Source organism: Chamaea fasciata, unplaced genomic scaffold (assembly GCF_029207755.1).
Source record: "Chamaea fasciata isolate MVZ Bird 193981 ecotype frontalis unplaced genomic scaffold, bChaFas1.0.hap1 SCAF_9, whole genome shotgun sequence".
NCBI lineage: Eukaryota > Metazoa > Chordata > Aves > Passeriformes > Sylviidae > Chamaea > Chamaea fasciata.
This window is the reverse complement of record NW_027094094.1, coordinates 34659902-34681911: the sequence shown is the minus strand read 5'-3', so window position 1 is coordinate 34681911 and position 22010 is coordinate 34659902. Positions and strand designations below refer to the sequence as shown.

The 22010-nt window shown below is 45.0% G+C and overlaps 2 protein-coding genes across 2 annotated transcripts; both read right to left on the bottom strand.

Moving 5' to 3' along the window:
- Nucleotides 1–219: 219 nt before the first annotated feature.
- Nucleotides 220–12467, bottom strand: VPS26A (VPS26 retromer complex component A). The gene is made up of 9 exons (XM_066191872.1): nt 12384–12467; nt 8331–8480; nt 6586–6658; nt 4361–4517; nt 3735–3899; nt 3198–3304; nt 2093–2161; nt 1396–1538; nt 220–536 (listed from the first exon to the last, which is right to left on the bottom strand). Exons 1-9 carry the CDS (start codon nt 12462–12464, stop codon nt 423–425), a joined length of 1059 nt encoding a protein of 352 aa, XP_066047969.1. The 5' UTR covers nt 12465–12467; the 3' UTR covers nt 220–422.
- A 415-nt stretch (nt 12468–12882) lies between these two features.
- On the bottom strand, nt 12883–15415 carry SRGN (serglycin). Its single transcript, XM_066190654.1, has 3 exons — nt 15261–15415; nt 13352–13499; nt 12883–13200 (listed from the first exon to the last, which is right to left on the bottom strand). Exons 1-3 carry the CDS (start codon nt 15349–15351, stop codon nt 12987–12989), a joined length of 453 nt encoding a protein of 150 aa, XP_066046751.1. The 5' UTR covers nt 15352–15415; the 3' UTR covers nt 12883–12986.
- Nucleotides 15416–22010: the final 6595 nt, after the last annotated feature.

The following is a 22010-nucleotide window of genomic DNA, read 5'->3' as shown; positions in this document are numbered from 1 at the left end:
CAAAACAAAGCAAATAAGCAACATTGGAAACAAACATGCAATAAACAACATGAGAGACAGGAAACGCTTTAGTCTACGCTGTAGAGGTGAGCAGCAAAAATCAAATATACCAGCCTACCATGCATGGAAATAACTAGACTTAAGCTTCTGCATACCCAAGTGCATATAACATTATCAAATAAAAGTAAATGTGCAGTATAAAATAGTAGCTTAAGAAAGTTCCAGTGTTTGAGAAAGCACTTTATTTTAAATGTATATACATACTTGAAATTTTAACTGAAGAACGCTTTAGTAGTATGGTAAACGCAGCACTGCGAGATGAAGGAAGACAGATGTAATGGGAATTCTGGCCTTCTTTTCCCACAGGCTGCTGCCATCTTTAACCTGCTGAAGCACTGCAAAGTTTTTCACCTTCGACCAGTTCACATTTCAGGTTGCTCAGCAGATGCTTGTGACTCTGGAGATTCAAATCGCTGGTGGAAGTTTGTCCGTTGTTTCCTCAGCTTCTCAGGAGCTTTTCTCCACAAAATTATTTCCTATTTGAGGAAGAAAACACCCTTGAAACCAACAGTTACGTTACCATTAAGACAACAGAACTAAGTATCGTAAGTTCCTGATAAATTAAAACTTTCGGGAAAATAAAAAAGATAACCAAACACAAGAGCCCATAAAAAAATGCATCCCCACCACCTACCAGTGCCGTTCATATAAAAGCAACAGAAAGACACCCCCATTAAGTTTACATATTCAGTTCCTGCTTGAATACTTGCAATCTTGAGCAGTCACCCCTTCCTTGACCATCCTACACTCAATTTTAGTAGTATTAAAGAGTTCAAGAAATTTTTCTTTCTCCTTTTCTCAAAATCCAAAGCCTACCGTAGCCACTGTATGCTCCAGCTCCCTCTTGTTTTCCATGTTTAATTATACTATCTTGTCTGCTTTGTAGTAGGAAGATTCTGATCTACTCCACACAGCTTCTTTCAGTGGCCCATTTGGCTACACCTTTCTCTAACATTTTCAGTCCAATGCCTTAGTCCTTATTAAGACTTTGCAGTTTTGAACCCAGGCTAATGCAGGAGGGGAGAGCTCTCTCCAGGAGTTTAAGGAAGCAGACAAACGCACCAGTAGCTCATTTTACCCACCCAGTGTTTTGTCTGGGTATTCTCAATGCAAGTTCTATGGTACTGAGCATCCTATCCTTGCTGCAATAGCATCCAGCATCCCCCTTGACTCCTTTCCTGCAAGGTAACATCATCTACAGAGCTGTCAACACACTTGCCAGCAGAAATGCTTTTGCCACACATGAAGCACAGGTGGCTTCTAACCTGCTCAAGGTTCAAAGCAGCATGTAAAACGGCCTAGAAAATTCTGCAACAGGACTGCCATAGACCATACCTGCTGTTTGAAGTATCGTCTGTCTTCTTCATCCACAAGCACCAGATTTAAGAAGTACCTCACTGAAAATTTTTTGTTCACATCCCTCATTGTTGGAGTTGGGTCGTAGCCTGCTAAGAACAGTCTTATAGGAATTGATTCACCTGCAAAAAACAGAAAGCTTAAATTAGTTCCTTACAACTGGAATAATTAATACAGTTTCAGAGAACATGCAAAATAAAAGCAGTTTCCCAAGCACTGTCTGTGACTGTTCCTTGGTTAAAAAAAAAACAAAACCCAAGCAAACAAATGTGCACAAGACAAAAAAAAAAAATCTACCAAAAATCAGAAACATAACAATGGGCACAGAAGCAAGTATGAAATGAAAAGTGAGAACCCTTTCTCAGTGCAAGCATGGTAGCCAGGAAAGCCAGAGGGATCAGTATTTTGAACTCTCTAAAGGTGGTCTCCACACCATGGAGTCAGGTTTGATGAAAGAATCAGTCACAGAATTTCCAATGGTAAATAATGGTAAAAGTTACTAGGATCCCAAGGAAATACCCTAAGTCCATAAAAATGTCTTCTCCAAATAGAAAATGCATCATCATTTCAGCAACCTAAGAAGTGTGGTTTCTTCAGTTAAAAGAAACTGTGTAAATCTTTTAAATAGGATTTTAACACTAAATGCTCACCCTTTGAAACAACCATGGTTATTTACCTTTAACTGGTGCACCATCCATTATTTCATACTTTGCAATGGTTTCGGTCTCTGTTGTGGTACTGGGTCCTGGTGAAACAAGTTTTCACTGTGAGAACAGACACTTCAGTTTTAAACATCCACAAAGTTTTATCACAACAGCTTCTTCCTGCTGCAGCTTAAATTCTGCAGCATTTAAATTAACACAGCACCGCATTTTTTGCCTTTGCCTCGCATGTAAGTCAGACATGGCTAAAGCAAGCAAAACCCTCTCCCTGGCAGGACATCTCTTTCATACTCTTCCCCCCACCACGCTGACACAGAAGAGGCAGGCACCAGAGCTTCAAAGGAGCCCTGGATATGCAAGCTTTAAATATGAGACAAGCAAGAGGGTCTGGAATCTTGAAACTGCTCTGCTTGGTGAGCAGTGCTAGCAACTGAGACCGACAGGCCGTGCTCAGACCAGAAACTGAAGGGTTATCAGCCAGCTCAAGAGCCAGGAATAAAGCAGAGCTTTCTGCCCTTCCTCTACTGGAAGCTTTCTCATTTTCCATACAAGAAGCTCCCAAGAACCGCAGCTACTGGGGAATGAAGCGTCATGAGCAACAGCCTCTTCCAGCCTTGCTCTGGCGAGCACAAGCCTGATCTGCAATTATCAAGCTGTTTGTGCTTTGAAGCTGCTTGATACTTCCATCATACCCATTTTTTAGGATGACAGAAAATGACACACTTCTGGAACATGACTGATTCATGCTAATGTTTACCAAGCCACCTTAAACTAGTTAATCCCTGTAGAGACAAGGGGGTCTTCAGGATGCATTCTATACCTCTTCTCTTTTTCATTATCTATTAAGGCTGATTGCACTACTGAATATTTATGCCCAAGTTCCATTTACAAGGGTTCACATTTGTGAAGAGTCACAAGAGTCACAACCCCAGAACAATTAAACAGACGGTCGGTGTTGACTGCAAAGTGTTATTGCCAAAGCACAAAACGCAAATGGTAGTCAAAGCTGGTGCAGCACTGGTTTAGCCAGAGCTGCAACTACTGACTTCACTCTCCAGGTGTGCATAAGGATCAGCTGGCACCCAAGCTGCCATTTCACTTGCACTTTGCTCCTCTTACCAATTCCAGTAATCTCCTTTTTGATCAGCTGCAACTCCATGTGCTGAATTTTTATTCTCACTAAGAGGAAATAAATTTTTCCAACAATCACATCCTTTAAGTGATACCTTTAAAAGAACAAAACGAGAGTTTTTGTTAAAGAATAAACACAAGTTTTACACCTTCTTGAACACAAGTCACACAGGCAGTTATCTTATCTGCCTGGAAACTACTTGGAGCTTATTTCCCCACTGAACTAAGCACCTCAGCCAGACCAGAGCAACTACAGTATTTCCATCATCCCATCAGTTTTGGGAAAGGAAGTGCTATTAGTCATACTGAAAAGGTGTAAATGCAAAAATTAAGTCTCAAATACTCGCTCATGACCTTCCTGTTAGTACTGAAGACAGAACAGCCAACTATATCTCAAAAGGGCCTTTGTGTAATTAGAACTTCACATTTTAAATCTCCAGAAGGTGAAGCTGGTCACCATCTATTACATACTGTAGCCTTTTATACCAAGTTATTTACATGAATGCATTTTGCTCTGACACTTACTTTGACTTATTGTATTCAAACTCTATATGGAGACAGTCTTCAATGCCTACTTCCATTTTGATGGAGTTGTTTACATCTGGGTACGTAGCAAGCTGGTGAACAATCAGATCATATTCTTTCACCAAGTCTGACAGCCGTCTCACGACTGTCACTTTTAGAAAATACCTAGGAAGAAAGCCACTGAATTAGCCAGGATTATTCAGATCTACTAAGAGCTCTCATGTTGTGAAGTACAGATATTCTTGAAAAGACAGTTTACAATCTCATAAGACTAAGTAGAAAAGAGTAAGACACCAAGACACAAGACAAAACACTTACATGTAGGAGTGTTTTCTTCAATTGTGGATATGTTTTGTTTTTTTTTTTAAAGGAGAGACACGGATTGCCTTCACTTGATTGAACTGAAGGAATTTTATTTATACAAACAGCATTGAACGATTCCAAATTAAGTAGAAAAGATCACATTGTATTACAATCTCCACAACTCCAATCAAGGAACACTAGCTACTGGCTTTTACATGTTCTATGTAATAACTAAAAGGAGGAAGAGGGGGCAGCATAATTGCTAAATTATGAATTTTCTGCAGGGGAGGAGAGGAAAAAAAAAAGGTTTAACAGTTACAAACCTCAGTCTGACGTTGGCACCAATGTAAGATTCATATGGCTTTTCAACCTGCATGAATTCAAAGTCATAGTTTCTGCTTTGGGTCAGTTCTCCAGGTAAGGCCAGTTCTTTCACTAAGTTTACAAATTCATGGGTATTGCTTTTGTCATTGAAGAGTTCTAAAGTTAGAAAGTTAAAGGAAAACATGTTTCAGCGTTTATTTTTAGTGAACAAAATTGTCTCTAATTTGGCAGGAGCAGGTGGGAGAGTATAACTGAAGCAATTAACTTAAATTACACATATTTGACCAAATGTTTTATTCAGGTTTTTTAATTAACTTCAGTTCTAGCAACCTACAGTTAGCATCCCTAAAGAACTAACTGGAATGAAGAGAACACATTGTGAGCTTCACTAGCATGGCATTGTTTTTTAATGACAGTTTAGCTAGCTTTAATAAGTACTTCTTGCTTTGCATGCTCTCTAATTAGCATTGCCTGGTTTTGGCTTCCAGCATTTATTGCTGCAGGGACAAAATGCAAGCAACATCAGGATTGCCTTATTTAGGACAGGCCAGTGATCTTAATCTGGTCCGCAGATTAACAACACCTAGCAAATAATTTATTATTACTACTAGTCCACGGTCAAATGGCTTATTATGACCCCTGGTCGAAGTCAGTCATTTGAAAACAAAGGCAGTTCGACAGCAACAGCACCTCCTGTCCCCAGAGCAGTATCAGTTATTCATTCCTAGATCTTTGCCATGCAATTCTCACCACAAATTACCCTAAAAATGAAAACCCAAACGTTTCAGTATCTAAAACTAAGCTTCTCTACCATTCAAAACTGAACATCAGCACTGCTAGTTGGTGTTACACAGACTGAAGTTTTTTAGAAAACAATGAATGAACTTAACAAACTAACTCCACAGTTTATCACTGCCAATATGGCAGAAACTGAGACTAACTAGTAACTCCTATTTTCTAATATGACCACGAATTATCAAAAAATATACCTAGTCTGCTGGGACAAGCGTTCATCTAATGCATAGTTCATCTAATCCTGCATATCAAATACTTCTTGTGCCAGTGAGTCAGAAAAGCTGTACTCTGAGGAGCTGGTTTAAAATACAGCTTTCATATGGAGTTAGTCTGCAAATAGTGCAGAGAGATCACACTACTGGAATGCTTTCTGCATTTCCATACTAAAACTTGGAAGGATGCAAGAAAACATGGACAAGTACAAGGAGCAGCAGTTTAAACCACGTCTGCATAACTCTGTGGACTTCCAAATGTAGCATAACAGAGAATCCCAGAAACGTATGAATTTCAAGAAAGACTACATCAAATCAAAGTCATCTAGAGAATAAAACGTGTAAGTCAAGACTAGATGAAAAACAATCTGTACAGCTATTAGAAGAAAACAGACTAAACAAAGCTGACATACCTGAGCTCTTTTCTTCCTCCGTCTATATGCCTCACCCCCATCACAGTGCTGCTTTACTCTCAAAGTTTAATTTTACAGCCTTACTGATCAAAACGTCAATGCATAAAGGCAGCAGGTACCAGGTCTCAGTCATATCTGCTACACAACACTTCAGACACAGACTACTGGAGCCTACTGACTGATGAGAAATAGGGAATTTGTGAAATTCCATTTAAAGTCAATTGTACGAGGCTGAAACTTGAGCAATTACTTCCAAGGGGGACAATAATGTGAAGAGCTCTCTGAGAGGGAAGGAATTTTAGCATCGGCCTAAGGGTGCAGAGAGATTACCTGGACTGGTAAGAAGTTAGATATAATAAAGATTCCTCATAGTTCAACTCTAAGCAGACTTAGGTAGTAATACGAAATTTACATTTCTAATAGGTTTTATAAAACCAACTGCCATAGAATTTTTAGAAGAATTTCGCTACAGGCTGCCTCTTAATTTCTTTTCTGTGCCTCTTCTCTTTCAGAGAAGACCACAAGTTTAGTCTCGAGTGGTTATTAATCAAACTTTTAGCTAGTCTGAGATAGACTGAATACTCACAATCCCTCACATGTATGTATCTTTCTCCCAATGACTTTCTGAGTAGCACAAATTAGTACATCACTTGCTTTAAAGTAAGGAAGATACAACTTTACTCTGGCCCTTATCATCCACTGATCAGAACAGGTTGCACTGTTTGAGCCGAACTGCTGACAGTCACAAGTGCCAAGTTCCATAAAGCACGAGTACCTAAAAGCCCCTTAATAGCTTCAACTCACCAATTTGTCCTACAAATTCAATTCTAATTCCTTGGTGCTCTAGCCTCTTCCCATGTTTAAGGGAGACGTTCACCTACCAAAGTAAAAAAAAAAAAACAATCAAACACAAGTTAATTTTTTTCAAGATTTTCACTCTAACACGATCTCAGTAAAAAGAAAAGCATTTTAGTACATGCCTATGACAATCAAGATCTCTTCTCTATGGCCCTACCTGAGCTTGAAGGCAGCCAAATCAAACAGCTGACCATGAAATTAAGCATTTCCAAGGCACCACTAAAACATCCAAGAAAAATCTAATCATCCACGAGACTGAATTTTTCAACTAAAATTAAAACTTTCAAGTCCTAAAATTAAGTATCCAAGCCAGAGCTCAAGCAGAGCCAGTCGTGATGCTTCAAAGTATCTTCTGACAGTCACATTCTGCAAGTTCAAAAACGAAATGCCATGAGATTGATTCCTTTCAACCCAAGTGAGCTTCAGTCCCTTCCTCTGGCAGACAGCTAAATATTGGTGTTATCTAAGTCAATGAAAAAGAACAGATAATAAAACCTACTATGAAGGCTTTCATTTGCGGCTCTGATTCTCAAAAATAGACAAGAAAGAATTCCACAAGGTTACTTTCTACTGAAATGTGTAAATATTTCAGCATATAGAATGTTTTCTTTTCAGGCAGTGATGACCAGAGAAATTCCTGTACTTCACACTCCAGCACACTGTCACTGTCTGAGTAGGAAGTAAACCACTGGAACAATCCATCTTGATTGGTGGTGAAAAAAATGAATGGGGTAAAGGGAAGCTGTCCAAAAAATTTCTGGTCTCCCAGACCTCCTCGTGCCACTGTGCTCGTGTTAGTCAAACCCCATCAGGCACCTCTCAGGTGCAAGCAGTGCTCCAGCCACGGATGGTAAGCTTCTCCCTCAGTTCCCTGGGTTTGAGGCTCACCTTGCGGCCCTTCACATCCCTGGAAGGATCTTTCTAGACAAGCAGGATCTTTGTAGGGAAATGTATTGCCAGAGCAGGAAGATGCCCAGTGATATCAGTCAGCCGAGATCAAGGTGGGCATTCAGAAGTCAATCGCAGAACCCAACAATACCCAGCTCAAGTCTTTTGAAGGAAAAGTGAATCGTAACAAATATTCAGAGAGTGGGAATGGCTCCGGTAAAACAGAGTGATGGCAAGGAGTTCCTAGGTGCAATACTGAATGGAGAGAAATCCCTTTGGCAATCTCAACTTCACTGTCTTTTTTCCCAGCAAGAAAAACTCTTGTTGACTCAGCAGTCAGCTGAATTTCATATGTTGCTCTTCTGTTGCTCCTCTGATGCAATCCAGAAATCACTCCAGGGCATGGAACGCAAGGCTTATCTTCAGGGTATGCAAATTTTTGACTGCACCAGCCAAAAATTGCTGTTACCTGTACTGGATTGTGGATTTTGGAATTCAAAGGGAAGGGGAAGCAGGGGGATCCAGTCTGGGACAGTCTTCTCATCAGAAGCAACGATAGGATTGCACATCATTGCACAAAAAGCTCATTCATAAGTCTCAGATGACTGGAAATAAATAGTTACTATTCAAAAATGTTGCGTTCTATCAGCTGCCTCAATGACTCTGGTTAAAAAAACATACATAGCAAAATAGTTTCCTCTTTGAATAATATGCAAATATGTATAATGCAAATATGTATTTGCTTGCCAGAATCAAAACAGTAATAGTCACTTTTAAATAGTCACTTCTAAATAAAAATTTACCTTTCCTGAAACAGATTCTCCATCGTAGAAGAGAAAATGCTTTTCTACTTTACCATCTTCTGTTTTGATTTCTGCAGGTTTTCGTGTTTCAGCATCATTAAGTACAACATCAATCTCACAAACAGGAACGAAAAGGTTTCCAAGAAAACTCTGGAAGAACAAGAACTGAATAAATTACTACACAGTGGACACTCCATTTTAAATGTGGTGTTTACTTGCAGCTGTACACTCACTATACACTGGGGAAAAAACATTTGTGCTTCCACACAAAGTTACAAAGCCATTATGTATCAGAGACCCAAGAAAGAGCCATGACAAAGGACAGCTGTTCATCCAGCAAATAAGTGAAATCAGGTCAGTAACAAGCAGTGACAGCTCTTACAAAACACCATGTTTATAAAAGGTACACAGCGTCATTACCATACTACTACTAAAGAAACTGCCTCGGGTTCTATTTCCCATCTGCTGAAACTGTTTGGGGAGGTGTTTTTCTTTATCTCTTCTGTGACCCATTCCTCACAACTCCAGGGTGGAAGGGGCAGGTTGTCTTCTGTTAATGAGACAGCTGTTAAAACCAGGTGGGGCAGTGTTCTTTGTGTTATCTCTTCCAGGACCCATCCTCCCTCCAGTGAGATACCTGCTATTAATGGGCCATTAAGGCTCACAACATGACTGATAACATTACATCCTCCCATCGTGAGATGCTCCACCCAGTGGGAGGAGCCAAGCCTTCCTACCTGGATAAAACCTGAGATTCACAGCAGGATAGCCTGTTTCCCAGTGGATTTCCCAGAGGAAGACTGGACCCATCTCATCACCACTGGACCTTCAGAAGGAAACTACACCCTTCTACAGGATCATCTCTGCTCCAACAGAACCACATCTGCCACTTCAGGAGGACTTAACTGGACTGCTACCAACACCCTGACCAACAGGGTGGTGTCAGGCTGTATTCTGGCTCTGTCAGTGTTTTGTTTCTTTTGTTCTGTTTGTTTTTTATACTACTACATTTTTATTTTTTAATATTCCTAGATAAGAACTGTTATTACCATATTTTTGCCTGAAAGCCCCTTAATTTCAAAATTATAATAATTCAGAGGGAGGGGGTTTATATTGTCCTTTCCAAGGGAGGCTCCGGCTTTCCTGGGCAGACACCTGTCTTCCTGAGCCAAGACAAAAACCCAAACACTAGATCAAAGCAGAACGGAAAGAAACAATAACAGGGGACATAATGCAAAGTCCAAAGCATCCCCCTGGCTGGAGAAGGAGAATAGGGATTTTATTTGCTGCCTCTGCCTACACACCACAGTTGTCTTAGCAGACAAGCACCAGCAGCTTTGAGAGGCAGCACTTCTTCACACAGCCCACCTCAGCTGCACAAGGCTGCCACCAGAGAGTGAGTGTCACAAGTTTACCTGCAACACTGCTTCAGGCACAAGGTTTGTCCTCACCTTTCCTCAGCATTCCCTATGCTCAGGGCACAAAGCACAACAACCCAAGAGAACATCCTTTGACCTTACACAAACACTTCTTACAAGAAGCTGCAAAACATGTTAGTGGCTGTACGGGAAGCTCAACAAGGTTAGTACAAAAGCCAGGATTTTCCTCCAAAGATTTAGGCACTAATCTGCTTTGATGTACTAACACAGACGACACTTCACTAATTTAGTGATTTTGGTGGGGTTTTTTGAGGAATTACACTATGTTCTCCATAAGAACGTCTGCTTCAACCAGATAAATTTGATACACATGGAACAGTCTGTCCTGGTTTTGGCTAGAGTTAACTACTTCTAGATATAAGTTCTTCTAGCATTAATTTCTTCTCAGTAGCTGATACAGTGTTGTTTTTTTGACTCAGTCTGAGAATAACATTGATAACATGCTGTTATGTTTTAGTTGTTGCTGAGCTGGGTTCATTCAAGGACTTTTTTGTGCATTCATTCAAGGACTTTTTCATGTTCTGCCAGTGAGGAGGTACACCAAAGAGCTGGGAGGGAGCGTGGCCAGGACCGGTGACCCAAACCAGCCAAAGGGATATTCCATTAGAATATCCTGCCCAGCGTATAAACTGGGGCAGTCACCCAGAAGGGGCTGACATCAGTGAGCAACTATACTGTGCATCACTTGTTTGTTTCCATTTTATTATTATTGTTGTTGTTGTTATTTACCATTATTGCTATATTTCACTTTGCTTCAATTATTGAACTGTTACCTCAATGTTCAAGCTTTACTTTTGCTTCTCCTCCCCATCCCACCAGGGTGGGGAGATAAGTGAGCAGCTGTGGTGGCGCTTTCTTGCCAGCTGGGGTTAAACGACACAATCACTGTCACTTCACCAATATAACATTAAAAAAAAGAGTAAACTCTTTCCAAGACATTCTGGGGACATGAAGTCTGAAATGCAGCATAAAAAACCAAAGAGCCTAGGGGAAGATTTGATCTGAATGCTATTGCTCAGCAGTAGGAACAGAGTGACTTCGTGTTCACCCCTCCTAGAGAAGAGGGGACACAGAGCAAGCTGGAGCTATAGAACAGCGACTCCCACGAGACTAAACTGACTTTGGATGTGTTCAGCAATCGGCCCCACTTCAATCCACAAAGAGGTACATGACTCTAACTGAAACCCTGTTACACCTACTACACATTCTGAGGGGAAAGCAGCAGCAGATGACCAACAAGGCCACCAGACAGAAGACCAAAATGTCTTCCAAGTCTCTGCCAAGCACAGATTTGTATGGACTGCGGAAAAAATATTTTTGTTTTTTAAACAGCGCACAGTAGAACCATTACTGATTCATGGCTTCTGGGGAAGGGCAAGAGAAAAAGAACGAAGTTTCAACAAGAATTCCAAATTGTAGACTATTTTAAATGCAAAATACTTTTAAGCATGGCCACATTTTTTCCTTGAAGCTGTACCTTATCTCCAGATTAGTCTTATATTCCCCTCTAACTAAACAAGCAAGCATATTACCTTTAAGCAGACTATATAAGATGCACTCACAGTAGCTTCTGAATTACAAGCTGACCATTTAAACGGTCAACCAGACCAAACATGGGAAATATATCACTTCTCAGGAGACTGCATGTAAGTATTTCAACTGCGCTCCTTCGAGATTAGCTCCTCCGAAGAGAACAAGAACATACGAAATAAAGAAGTCAACAGCTGGCATCTCCTCCAGCTGCTATTGAAGATACTGCTGTGGGGACACTATGCAAAACAAGAAGTATTTTAGATAGCTATCGTAGGGCTTATTATGTTACAGTTTAAGAGAATGCGGGCAGAGAACTGGGGTTTTCAGAAACTGGCCAAATGCCAGGCTACGCTCTTGGTTTCGTGCAGAAGAGAGATGCTGGAGGTTCTGCCACATCAGGACCAAAATCAAGCTGCGTTCAGCCCTGTAGTGTACGAGCTGCACCGAAGGACTTGTAGGAATGCCAGCGGCTGACAGAGGGAACAGAACCCCCAGCCTCACACGGAGCCCTGCGCGGCTTCTGCTCGCGCAACAGAGAGACACGTGTTAGGGAGCCCGAACACCCCAGAACCACAAAGCCATCGACCCAGATGACTCTTTACAGCACCTACGGTTTCAACCTCTTCATCAGACAGAGCACAGCGAGCGCTTGGCGCAGCCTGGCAGGCACAAGGCAGCCGCCGTTTCCTGGAGGGTGTGCTCCTCAAGGATCGCAGCCCAGAGCTGCCAGCGCTGCCTCACGGCACTGCCGGAAGATCCACCGATAACCCAGGTCGGTCCGTGCGCTCTCCCCGACGGCAGCCGTGCGGGGCACACGGAACACGAGTTTCACCCCCCAAACCCCGCCCTACCCAGGTCATGCGGGCGCTTTTAATCCGCAAATAAAATCCATAACCCCCGAAACCCTTCGTTTTGGAAGGAAAGAGGAGGAGGAGGAGAGGAGGCACCGCCCTGCCCAGGCCGCCGCCGACGCCTCAGGCGATGGCGGCTCGGCGCTGCCCTCCCCCGCCCCGCACTCGCCGTGGTAGGCGCCCCAGAGCGCAGCGCTCACAGCGGCCGCCGCCGCCCTCCCCGCACTCACCATGGTACGCGCCCCCTCCGCGGCCCGACACCGGCCCCGCGCACCAGCACCAGCCGCCCCCCGCCGCGCGCCCCTGGTCATGTGACCCCGCGGGGCCCAGGCCACGCCCACCCCCGCGCCGCGACCACGCCCCGCCACACGTGACCGCCCCCTCCAGCTCCGTGCCCGCCCCGGGAGGGCGCCGCCTGGCGGCCGGGAGGCGGCAGCGCTGGGGGGGGTGTCCCCTCAGGAAATAAACGTAGTAATAAACCTTTTCCCCTGGCAGGATTTAGCGCTCTTTTTCGGGATACGCGATTGCCTGACTGCTGTAAAGTGCAGACGGCTCCCAGCGCACGAAGGGCTGGAATTTATCCCCTCCGAGCGCGATGACTTTCCCACAGAGCCGGCCGTGCGCCCGTCGCTGTTGTTCCCCCACTGTGATGGCTGCTGCACGCATACACGTGAAAAGGCAGTTCAGACTGAACAACAACACTTTTAGTAAGTGAAAGCAGCAAAGATCTTAAGGCAAAGTTTTTATTGATGCTGGCTTAAAATCGCTTCATGGCTGTCGGGTCAGGCTCTGGGGAAGAGGCGAGGGAGCGGCACGTGAGGACGTCTCCAGCCCTACAGGAGCAAATCCTCCTCCGACAGCTTTTCCTTCAGCTCGGTGCCTCGCAGGCTCTCCAGGAGGTCCGGTAGCTTTGCCTCAGAGAAGCTGTCGTTGTCACCGAGCCCCGACCCAGAGGCTGGCTCTGCTTCCACCATGGTATTGGACCCAGAGCCGGAATCCTCATCCGAGAGAGGGAATATGTCGCCCAGCTCCTGGTATCTCTTCATCCTGAAATGCAGTGGCAATTTTCTCTCAGATGAACACAGCGAAGCCTTCACGTTACCGTGGGTGAGCCACGCTGCGACAGCAGTGTCAAGGCAAGAATAATACGTTTTGGGGGTGCTAGCATTAATGAAAACCACGTGGCAAATGAACTTACAAGGACGGGTCTGCCATGGGAGGAAGGATCCTGTTGGCCCCACCAGTGGGCATGTAGAACCAGGGCCCCTTCTCTTCGATGCAGTTAGCAGACCAGGCGTCGGGCCGGCACCTCACCCTCTTGTACCTCGCCCTCTGCAGCGGAGCACCTGATGGAATCAGCCACACGTCGTCCATGAGGACCAGGACATTATTCACCAGGTCCTATGAACTTTATGAGCACCTAATAAGGGCTTAAAGGAGCGGATGAAAGAAATTTGTGTGGCCCTGATTGCTCAACCTCCGGAAAAGTCAAGTAACCCTGAAGACTTTTTTTAAAATGGCTACTGACATCCAAAGTGACATTTTTGTCATCGGAGACATCAGGCACATCTCGCACGCGGCACCAGGAAGTCCATGACAAATCCCAGGGAATCTCCTCACACACAGCACCAGGAAGTCCAGGGGAAACCACTGCCATCACAGCAAGGCTCATCTCCAGCTCACAGCTTGGCACGACCATGGGGGACCTGGGGGCTCAGCCTCCTGCAGCTTTCCTTGAAGGTGGAGGTATGTGAAAATAATGTGAAAACCTCTGGGGACAAGGCACCCAGCAGAGAGCTGGCTCCTGTGCTCTCCTTCCTGTGTTGGCTCTGGCTCTGCCCCTTCAGGTTCAGTAGGCTGAGTTTTGGTGGGGAGGTGGGAAACTCGAGGTGTGCCACAGGAGCAGGTTTGGGGTTTATGGAGGCTCTGGGACCGCTCACCAGGGGACAGACAGTTCAGGTGTCTCCTAGACACAACAGGATTTTGTAAACCCAGGTTTTCAGTTCTGGTTCTCCCCAGGTGCCTGACTGGGGCTGTCACTGAAAATGTGGGTCTTCAAAAAATACCGAAGTGAAAAAATAAGGATCACATAATAAAGACAAAAGCAGTGACATTTCATCCTTCCTCTTGGTCTCACGTAATTAATTTTTTCAGAAACCTCCTGGTGCATTCTCAACCTGTTGGCATTTTATCTACTTTTTTTTTCTCAGTTTCTTGGGAATATCTTTCTGCAATTACACTTCTCTATTGCCCTGTATATTTCCATAATGTACTGGATGACTTTCAGCTACCTCCTACAGTCTTCTGTAAAAGAAAAAAGATCTCATGGGTGTAATTTCCTGCTGCTTCTACACTACATTCCTTTTTCATACTTATCTTCTTCTCCTCGCCTATTATTAAGAAGGTTTTTAATAATAACAGCGGCAACAAAATAAACAGCCGCGGCTGAAAAATTTGCAAATAAGCTGCATGGAACAAGCAAAGATCAGCCTCAGAATGGTAATGCATAATGAGAGCATATCACTATCATAGCTTTGGCTTGTGGACAAATTACACTCTGCGTGCTTGAAGAGCAGTTTTTCTCCCACAAGAAACAAATCCACGGGGCACGGCATCATGAATCAATATTTCCCTTTTGTCATTTAGTGGTGTATGTTGCAATATTTTACGGAATAAACCGTTTAGTTTCCTCATACTTACAACTAATTTCCTTTCCTGCTCCCCCCAGAAAGCAGACCGTAGGAGTTATGACATGGGAACTGTTACATACTATGTCTGTAACTCCATAACTAGGTAACAGCAGTAACCAGATCACTATGAAAGGGATATTTAGAAAAATGCATATTGAGATATGTAGACTGAAAACATACACATATGCAATAACATATTTTATGAAGTCTATTCTCAAAAATTGAAATGCTCCAAGTGCAAAAAGCACATTTTCTTGCCATTCCCCCTCCAGAAAAGGAAATGTTAGCAAAAACAGACTGAGTAGATCTCATTACCCCCAAGAGAAGGCCAGTTTGTAAAATTCGGAGGCTGCTTACTTAGCCTCCACTGCATAGCCCAGAAAGAGGATTACCGAGAGAACAACCGCCCCGTTTTACCTTGTGCTGTGTATCCCACAAAGAGGATTAAACAAATAGCCAGGAAAATCCTCCCGTTACATCTGATGAGGAGCTGCATTTTGGCTGGCATCCCTCTGCTCGCAACCAGCCTTCACCACAGCTTCACACTTCAGAAATAAGACGGAGCGAGGAGATCGACTTTTAGAAAAAGTTTCCAAAACCCCAAACCCAGCCCATAACCTGCGTCACCACTTCCTGATTGACGGGAGTGAGACATGAACAGAAAAGCCCAGCATTGTGGCCTTCCTGCCTCCATCAATCCAAATTGAAAGTCCCTCTGCCTTCATCTCCTGTTTTGCCCGAGGAGGAAAGGCCAGGACCCGTGAGCTGGACTGAAGGTGATGCTGCAGGCAGCTTGTGGTCAAGGCACGCATCCCACCCAGCCTCCGCCCAGTGCTGAGAGGCCTCCAGAGTGAAAAAGCAGTGCCTAATATTCCCTAATTTTCGGTCAGCTGCATTTTTGCTTTGGCACTGGCACTGCTTTTCCCTGCCTCAAGCCCACACCAGTTCAGCAAATGGGCTAGAAGACAGCTACTCACAGTCAGTACATGTTTTGCCGACTGGGAAATCATCTTGTTCCACAGAAGTAAATTATCTCTGGAATCTCATGCCAGGCTTGGGGGCTTTTTTTGAAAGCAGAATCATAGATATTTGCAGTAGAAGTGGAAAAAAAGTATTAAGTTAGATAATATATTCTGGTAGAAATGTATCAACTCCTTTCTGGAAGGGCATAGGCAATTTGTTTGGCCAGATCATCACTGTGTGGTGCAAATGCCCCAGGGAATGTGGTAAAGGGTTTGGATCACATGTGGCTCCACACGGAACACATCTGAAAAGCCATGAAAGCTCTTATATAGACAGATAAATAGAAGCTGCCTTTCAGCTGGCTCAGACCTTTTGCTTGCCTTTTGGCTGTGATTAACCCAGGCTTGAGTTCACTTAAGAAGAAATTAGAAACAACAAGGTTATCAAAGCAGTGGAGGTTTTTCTCAGTCGTATGGAGTGCTGCTGGATTAACTGGGGCACTGACGTCTGGGCCTGACGTTGCGCAGCACCTTGTTGGTACTGGGGCTGATAGTGCAAGTTGTCTGTGGTGAATCTATTTTTATGTGGTGGAAAGTCCACAGAGGCCCCCAGTGGGGATCTGGGCTGAGCGGTGACTTTCCCCAGGGCATGGTGTTCCACCAAAACCCCATGAAGCAGCAGAGAAGACACCAGCAGCTCCCTCCCCTCTCCGGGCTGGGATTTACCACCGGACTGAGGGATCGAGTACACGTTCAACCTTAGGAGCCTCTGCCCACGGGTTTTTTCTTTGGCACCGGGAAAACAGGAGACTCGAACCAAGCAGGTGTGGAAGGACTCGTGTGCAGTGGTTATTCTTACCCCCCTCATTTCTACTTCACTTTTTTTAGCATAAGCTCTTTTCTTTTCTTTTTGTTTAAGGCAGTGCTCAGCATCAATAGGAAGCTGGGCAAACGCGTGAGGGAGATGCTCAGCCTGCACTTGCTGAAGGCTGCGGAAACCCTCCCTGCAACAGCACCTCTCACTTTCCACTGATCATGGGTACACGCTCACCCCTTCCACACCCCTCCGCTGTGCACAAACAACCCCGGTGTGAGAAAACAAATCTCCACTGGCTATTCTTGCCCTTCCTACCAGCCATGGGTATTTTCCACCACTAGAAGCCCCACGGGATGCAGCCAGAGCAATGCCTGCCAGTGGGCACGGTCACGGGCAACTGGGGATTCTGCAGGAGCCAGGGGAGCTGCTGTGGTTAGGGGAGCTGCACATTCCCTGTATCTGGAGGGGGATCTTGCAGAGCCGAGTTATCTGTCTTGTACCATCAGCTGGTGGGGGAACTTGTAGCATTGGCAGTTTTGCCACATAGTTTTGTTATTTTTTTTCTGTGTCTACAGCACGCCTCAGGAAATGAGATCACTTTACAATTGGTAGCTGTGGGAAGTCCAAACCAAATGTTTCACCCCTATCTCACGTATGTCTGTCTAACAGAGCCCTGAAGCCTGCAGGGAGGCTCAGCCTGTGCCCATCTCCTGCCCTGCTGCACTCTGCTGGTGCCCACACCCTGCTGTGCTTGGCAAGTAAAGAGTTTTTCACCTTCCTATGAACATGGAAGCGATTGGAGACCTGGATCTGAAACAGTCTGGGATGTGCAGGTGTTAAAAGTAAAGCATGCCCTTTATGGAATGTCGTGGGATGCCCAAGGAACGCTGTCTGTAAAAACCACTCAAGACATGCAATGAAAATAATCAGCTCTAATTTAAAAAAAAAAAAACAAAAAAAAAACAACTCACCTTGGGCTAGAGGCCACAAACTGCTGAAAGCTGACAAACTTTCTTTTTTTAAACAGAGAACAGCACATGAGCTAAACTATATTGGAACACTAACCTTGAAACGTGCCATGCCATGCCATGACTATGAGAGTTTAAGGGAAACAGGATTTTAAGTTAAATATTTTAAATCAGCAGAGGAGAACACAGTCACCATACCCAGGTCAGCTACCTCAAATTTGCCTTCCATAATCTGTGAGGAAGATTCATAGGATAATATTCTTCCTGCATAGGCCCTGTGTATGTGAACTGAAAGATTAAATATCCCAACAGGACAGGCCTACAAAAAGAAGCAAATAAATGAGGAGCAGGCATTTGAGAGCACAGTTTGCTCCTGGAGCCTTGCTTACAGCTCCTGCACTGAAGTGCTGCCGTTATTTTCAAGTCACACGCAAAGCAGATTTGCTAACCTGCAAAGCTCTCGCTTTGCATTTTTTAAGGCATTAATCTGGGGAGCAGGGAGCAGGTGGAGGGAGAAGGCTGCCTCAACACTGTGCACCCAGACCCCTGAGCAGACACCCAAGACTTTCAATTACATGCCTGAAAAATCTGGGAGTAGTCTTAAACTGTAATAAACACTTCAAAATCTAAAGCGTTGCACTGCTCCTTAGTCATAACTTTCAGGGCTGTTGTATCTCCCAGCTGGCCTCAGGAGTAATCACTGATTTAGTAACATCACTAAATGTGGAGGAGCCCCTGGCAGGAGGACATCCACTCTGCTGATGAGGGCAGAATATAGGGCAAAATAAAATCCCAGCAGTAACCCAGAGGGGCATCACGGGGGTGTCTCAGCCAATTCTTTGGACATCAACCCCTGCTCTGCTCTAGCCCAGGTAAATGCTGATGGAGCAGATTGGTCCAGAGGAGTGGTCTGGCACAGCAGTGTCAGGCCACTCCCTCTGCTGCTTCTCCTCAGCAGGCAGCACAGGTTTACTTTACAGCCTGTATTCCTGACAGGCAGCCAGATGGACAGATAGACTCCCACGGGTGCAGGGGCACCCGCAGGCCCGGTGCTTATCAGCAAGGCTCGAAGGCAAGGCACTATCTGTCCAGGCAGGGTCCTGATAAAGAAGTTTCTCATTGACAATTGCTCAGAAATCAGATAAAGCCTAACTGCTGTGGGGTTGCTCTTGCACTCATGGTCAGGTTTTCCCTTGCCTTAGCTGATGGGAGCTGAGCCCTGGCTTCCATGGGAATGAATCCAAGCTGACCCCTGAACCCCTCAGACGCTCATCCCCATGGAGCAGCAAAGCCAGCAGACAGCTGGAGCAGCTGGGGGGGTCCTGAAGCGCTGGGCACTGCCTGTGGTGCTCAGCTCTTTATTTGCTCTGCTGAGAAAGTAGGAATACATGTTTTGTACAGGTCACTGCTCTAGGGAGCAACCGATACAGAAAAGGCTACATCTGTTACAAGCAGAGCTGGGAAAGAGAGTGAAGGGAGAATGATGGCAAGCGAAAAAAAAATAGGGGACAGACAGAGCACAGAGGAGAGTGTCTGAATGGCGGCTAGGTTCACACAAGGAATGTTTGCTTTGCCCAACTTGCTTTTGGGAAGGCAGAACAGTTTTCTTCCCTGACACTCCTGCTGAAGTGGGATGAGATTCATGAGACCTGGACATCCAGCACATTGGTCCATCTCAGGGAGTACCCATGAGCTGCCCTGTTAAATGCCCAAAGTCACCCTTGATGCCCTTCAGAAGTGAGCTTCCCTCTAGGCAGGCAGTCCAGCTAAATTTAAGGATGCCTTTTGCCACCAGCTCATGTTCAACCTATCAGCCTTTGAGGACTGAAAGCAAAACCTCTCCTGCTTCAAAATAGCGAAGATCTGGCAGCCCAGAGAGAGAGGTTTGGGTTCAGCTGAGGGGATTTCTAAATCCAGCCCTGAGTAAAAATTAATTCTTAACCTGGGTCACATCTGAGCTCAGCACCTGATCCGTGTCTGCCCCTGCTCCCAGAGCATCATGGCCCAGGCAGCACCTGGCATCCCTCAGTCTCTCGTGCCACCACCTCTGTCCTCTGAGGGCAGTGTCAGGGCCTGGTCCATGCAGATAAGATTCAGATCTTGTAAGAAAGCACTGACATTAATCATGCAGAAATCAGGCACTCACTGCCATCTAGATCTCACAGAAGAACAGCAACTCCTTTCTTCCCACGGTGAAGATCAACAAGTGCGAGGGGAGATCTTTGCTGGAAAGCCACAACTGCATCCAGACTGAGCACAGCTTCTGACAGACAGGAAGCTGCCAACGACCTTTCCCCATCAGCAATCTCCCCTCTCTCTCCCAGAAACGTTAATCAAGCAACAGGTCTGTCCTTCAGTTGGAAGGAGCAGCTTTCCTTGCTGCTGGGAGTGCTGATGCTTTCTGCTTCCACCCGCTGAAGCACGGTGCAGCAGGAGGTTTTGGCTGGCAATTTCAGGGCTACAGTTTAAAAGCAACAGCTTGTTAAGACGTGACACAGCAGCCGAACTCTGGTTCCTGATTAGAGAGGCAATTTCAGCAGCTGACTGTCCTTTAAAACTCCATCCAGAGCAGCACCAGCCCCGCAGTGCAAGCAGGACCTGCACAGTGGAGCAAGGGGTCACACAGGATTTGTTGGGAAAATGCCCCTAAATCCAGATGGAAGTAACAAGGGAGAGAAGGGTGGTAAGACAAAGATGTTTTCAAAGCAAAGCCTGGTGCCCTGTTCCTCCACTGCTGCTCAGGGAATGTGTTTTCACTGCAAACCAGTTGGCATTGCTGCATATGTTACTGGTTTAAGCTCAGCTACCCAGGAATTAGACACAGCTATTTTTCCACCAGATGGTTTCTCCAGCACAGAACAACTTCACATGAGTGAGTTTCTCAGCAGCTTTTAGATGCTTTTTTTCAGGCCTAGGCTCTTGCCCATAGATCCACCACAAGCAGCTCACCTTGCCTTCACTGCCTGTGCAAGTGCCAACTTATTTCTGTGTACCAGCACCACTGGTGACACAGACAAACTTCACACCATGTGTGGGGAGAAAGGAGGTCAGTATATTTGGGAAGATGAAGAGGAATGGAAAGCAGTGATTCTCTGTGGGGGTCTTCCCATGAACTGGACCTGCTTCTCCCGTCCTGTGTGTGAAGTGGAGCAGAGCTGATGTTCAGGCTCCAGTTAACCAGCCCAGAGTCACCGTTTTGTGATCTTCACTGAATTGTTGGGGAAAGAGGTGAATTTATGTTTACATTAAAAGAGAACAGGATTTTTTTTTTTTCCTATCAACCAAAGGAGCTGGGCATTTCTTAGCTAGTTTTAAGCACATTTGATTTAGTAGAAGCATCCTTTTGTTTCAAAATGTGACAGAAGAGAAAAATGAGGAAAAGCAGGAAAATCAGAGCTGCCACAGCAGCCTCTCCCCAGCAGGACTGGCACTCCACAGGCCTCCAAGCTCTTTTTGAAGGATCTCCTCTGTGCTCTCCGGGTGGATGCTGCTGCAGCACGAAGCAACAGGCTCCAAAATGCTGTTCCTCAGGTTCAGAAACTACAGTGCTGACAAAGCTGCTCTGCCCCCTTTCAAGATGAGCACATCCATTTTGAAAACATAATTTGCATTAACTAGAAAAAGGATTTTTTTTTTTTTTTTTTTTTTTTTTTTTTGGTCTTTTCTTGCTTCAAGGACTCAGGGGTCAGTCAGCAGGGAAAGCTGAAGCCTGGGGCAAGATTCACCTCACCCAACATTTCCAGCAAAGGGCACAGCAGGGAGGCCATGACAGGCTGGCCAGGGAGGTGAGGGCCTCAAGACCCTTGCACTTGCAATACCTTGTGTCTTCACAGAGAGAAGCAAAATATGTCTTTCCATGAGCCCCACTGTAACTTGGCAGCCCAGTAACATAAGAAAACATTAAGGCAGAGCACGTGGAGACATTAAAAAGTATCTGACACCTATTTGCCAGCAGTTGCAGATGTGGGCAGGCAAGATGGATAGCAGTGTCTGATACTTATCAAGTGTCATGCACAAGCCATTGGCAAGTATTTGATTTCAAAATAAACTTTGCTAGCAGGGGCTTATGTTGGGGTTTTTTTGGTCTCCTCCTTGTCTGCAGACCACTACTGGCAACCAGATTCAGTATCTCAATTTCTGTCTCCTTGTCTGCACTAGAAATCACTTCTAGGGCATCGCTGCCTCTATTATTTAAAAAGTCCTGGCGTTCTGGTGGAGCAAGGCTCTGGGCCCACCTGACTGCATTTTCTCATGGGCTGCTGTGAAACTTCCCTGGTGTTTGCTGAACCCACTGGCAATCCAAAGATGGCCTCAGAGTAGTTTGAGACCCTGCCTGAGAACTTCTTGCTCTTGCTTCACTCCAAGACGCTTAAGTATGCAGAAAATCATCTTGTTCATTCTTTTTTTTTTTTGTTTGCCC

Coding starts and splice junctions, on each gene's coding strand:
- VPS26A (XM_066191872.1), bottom strand. CDS start 12,464: ATGACCAGGGGCGCGCGGCGGGGGGCGGCTGGTGCTGGTGCGCGGGGC. Junction 3,305..3,734: donor TTTGAATACAATAAGTCAAA/GTAAGTGTCAGA, acceptor GTTCTTTTAAAG/GTATCACTTAAAGGATGTGA. Junction 537..1,395: donor GACGATACTTCAAACAGCAG/GTATGGTCTATG, acceptor TTCCTCAAATAG/GAAATAATTTTGTGGAGAAA.
- SRGN (XM_066190654.1), bottom strand. CDS start 15,351: ATGCCAGCCAAAATGCAGCTCCTCATCAGATGTAACGGGAGGATTTTC. Junction 13,500..15,260: donor TGTGGGATACACAGCACAAG/GTAAAACGGGGC, acceptor TGATTCCATCAG/GTGCTCCGCTGCAGAGGGCG. Junction 13,201..13,351: donor CCCATGGCAGACCCGTCCTT/GTAAGTTCATTT, acceptor ACTGCATTTCAG/GATGAAGAGATACCAGGAGC.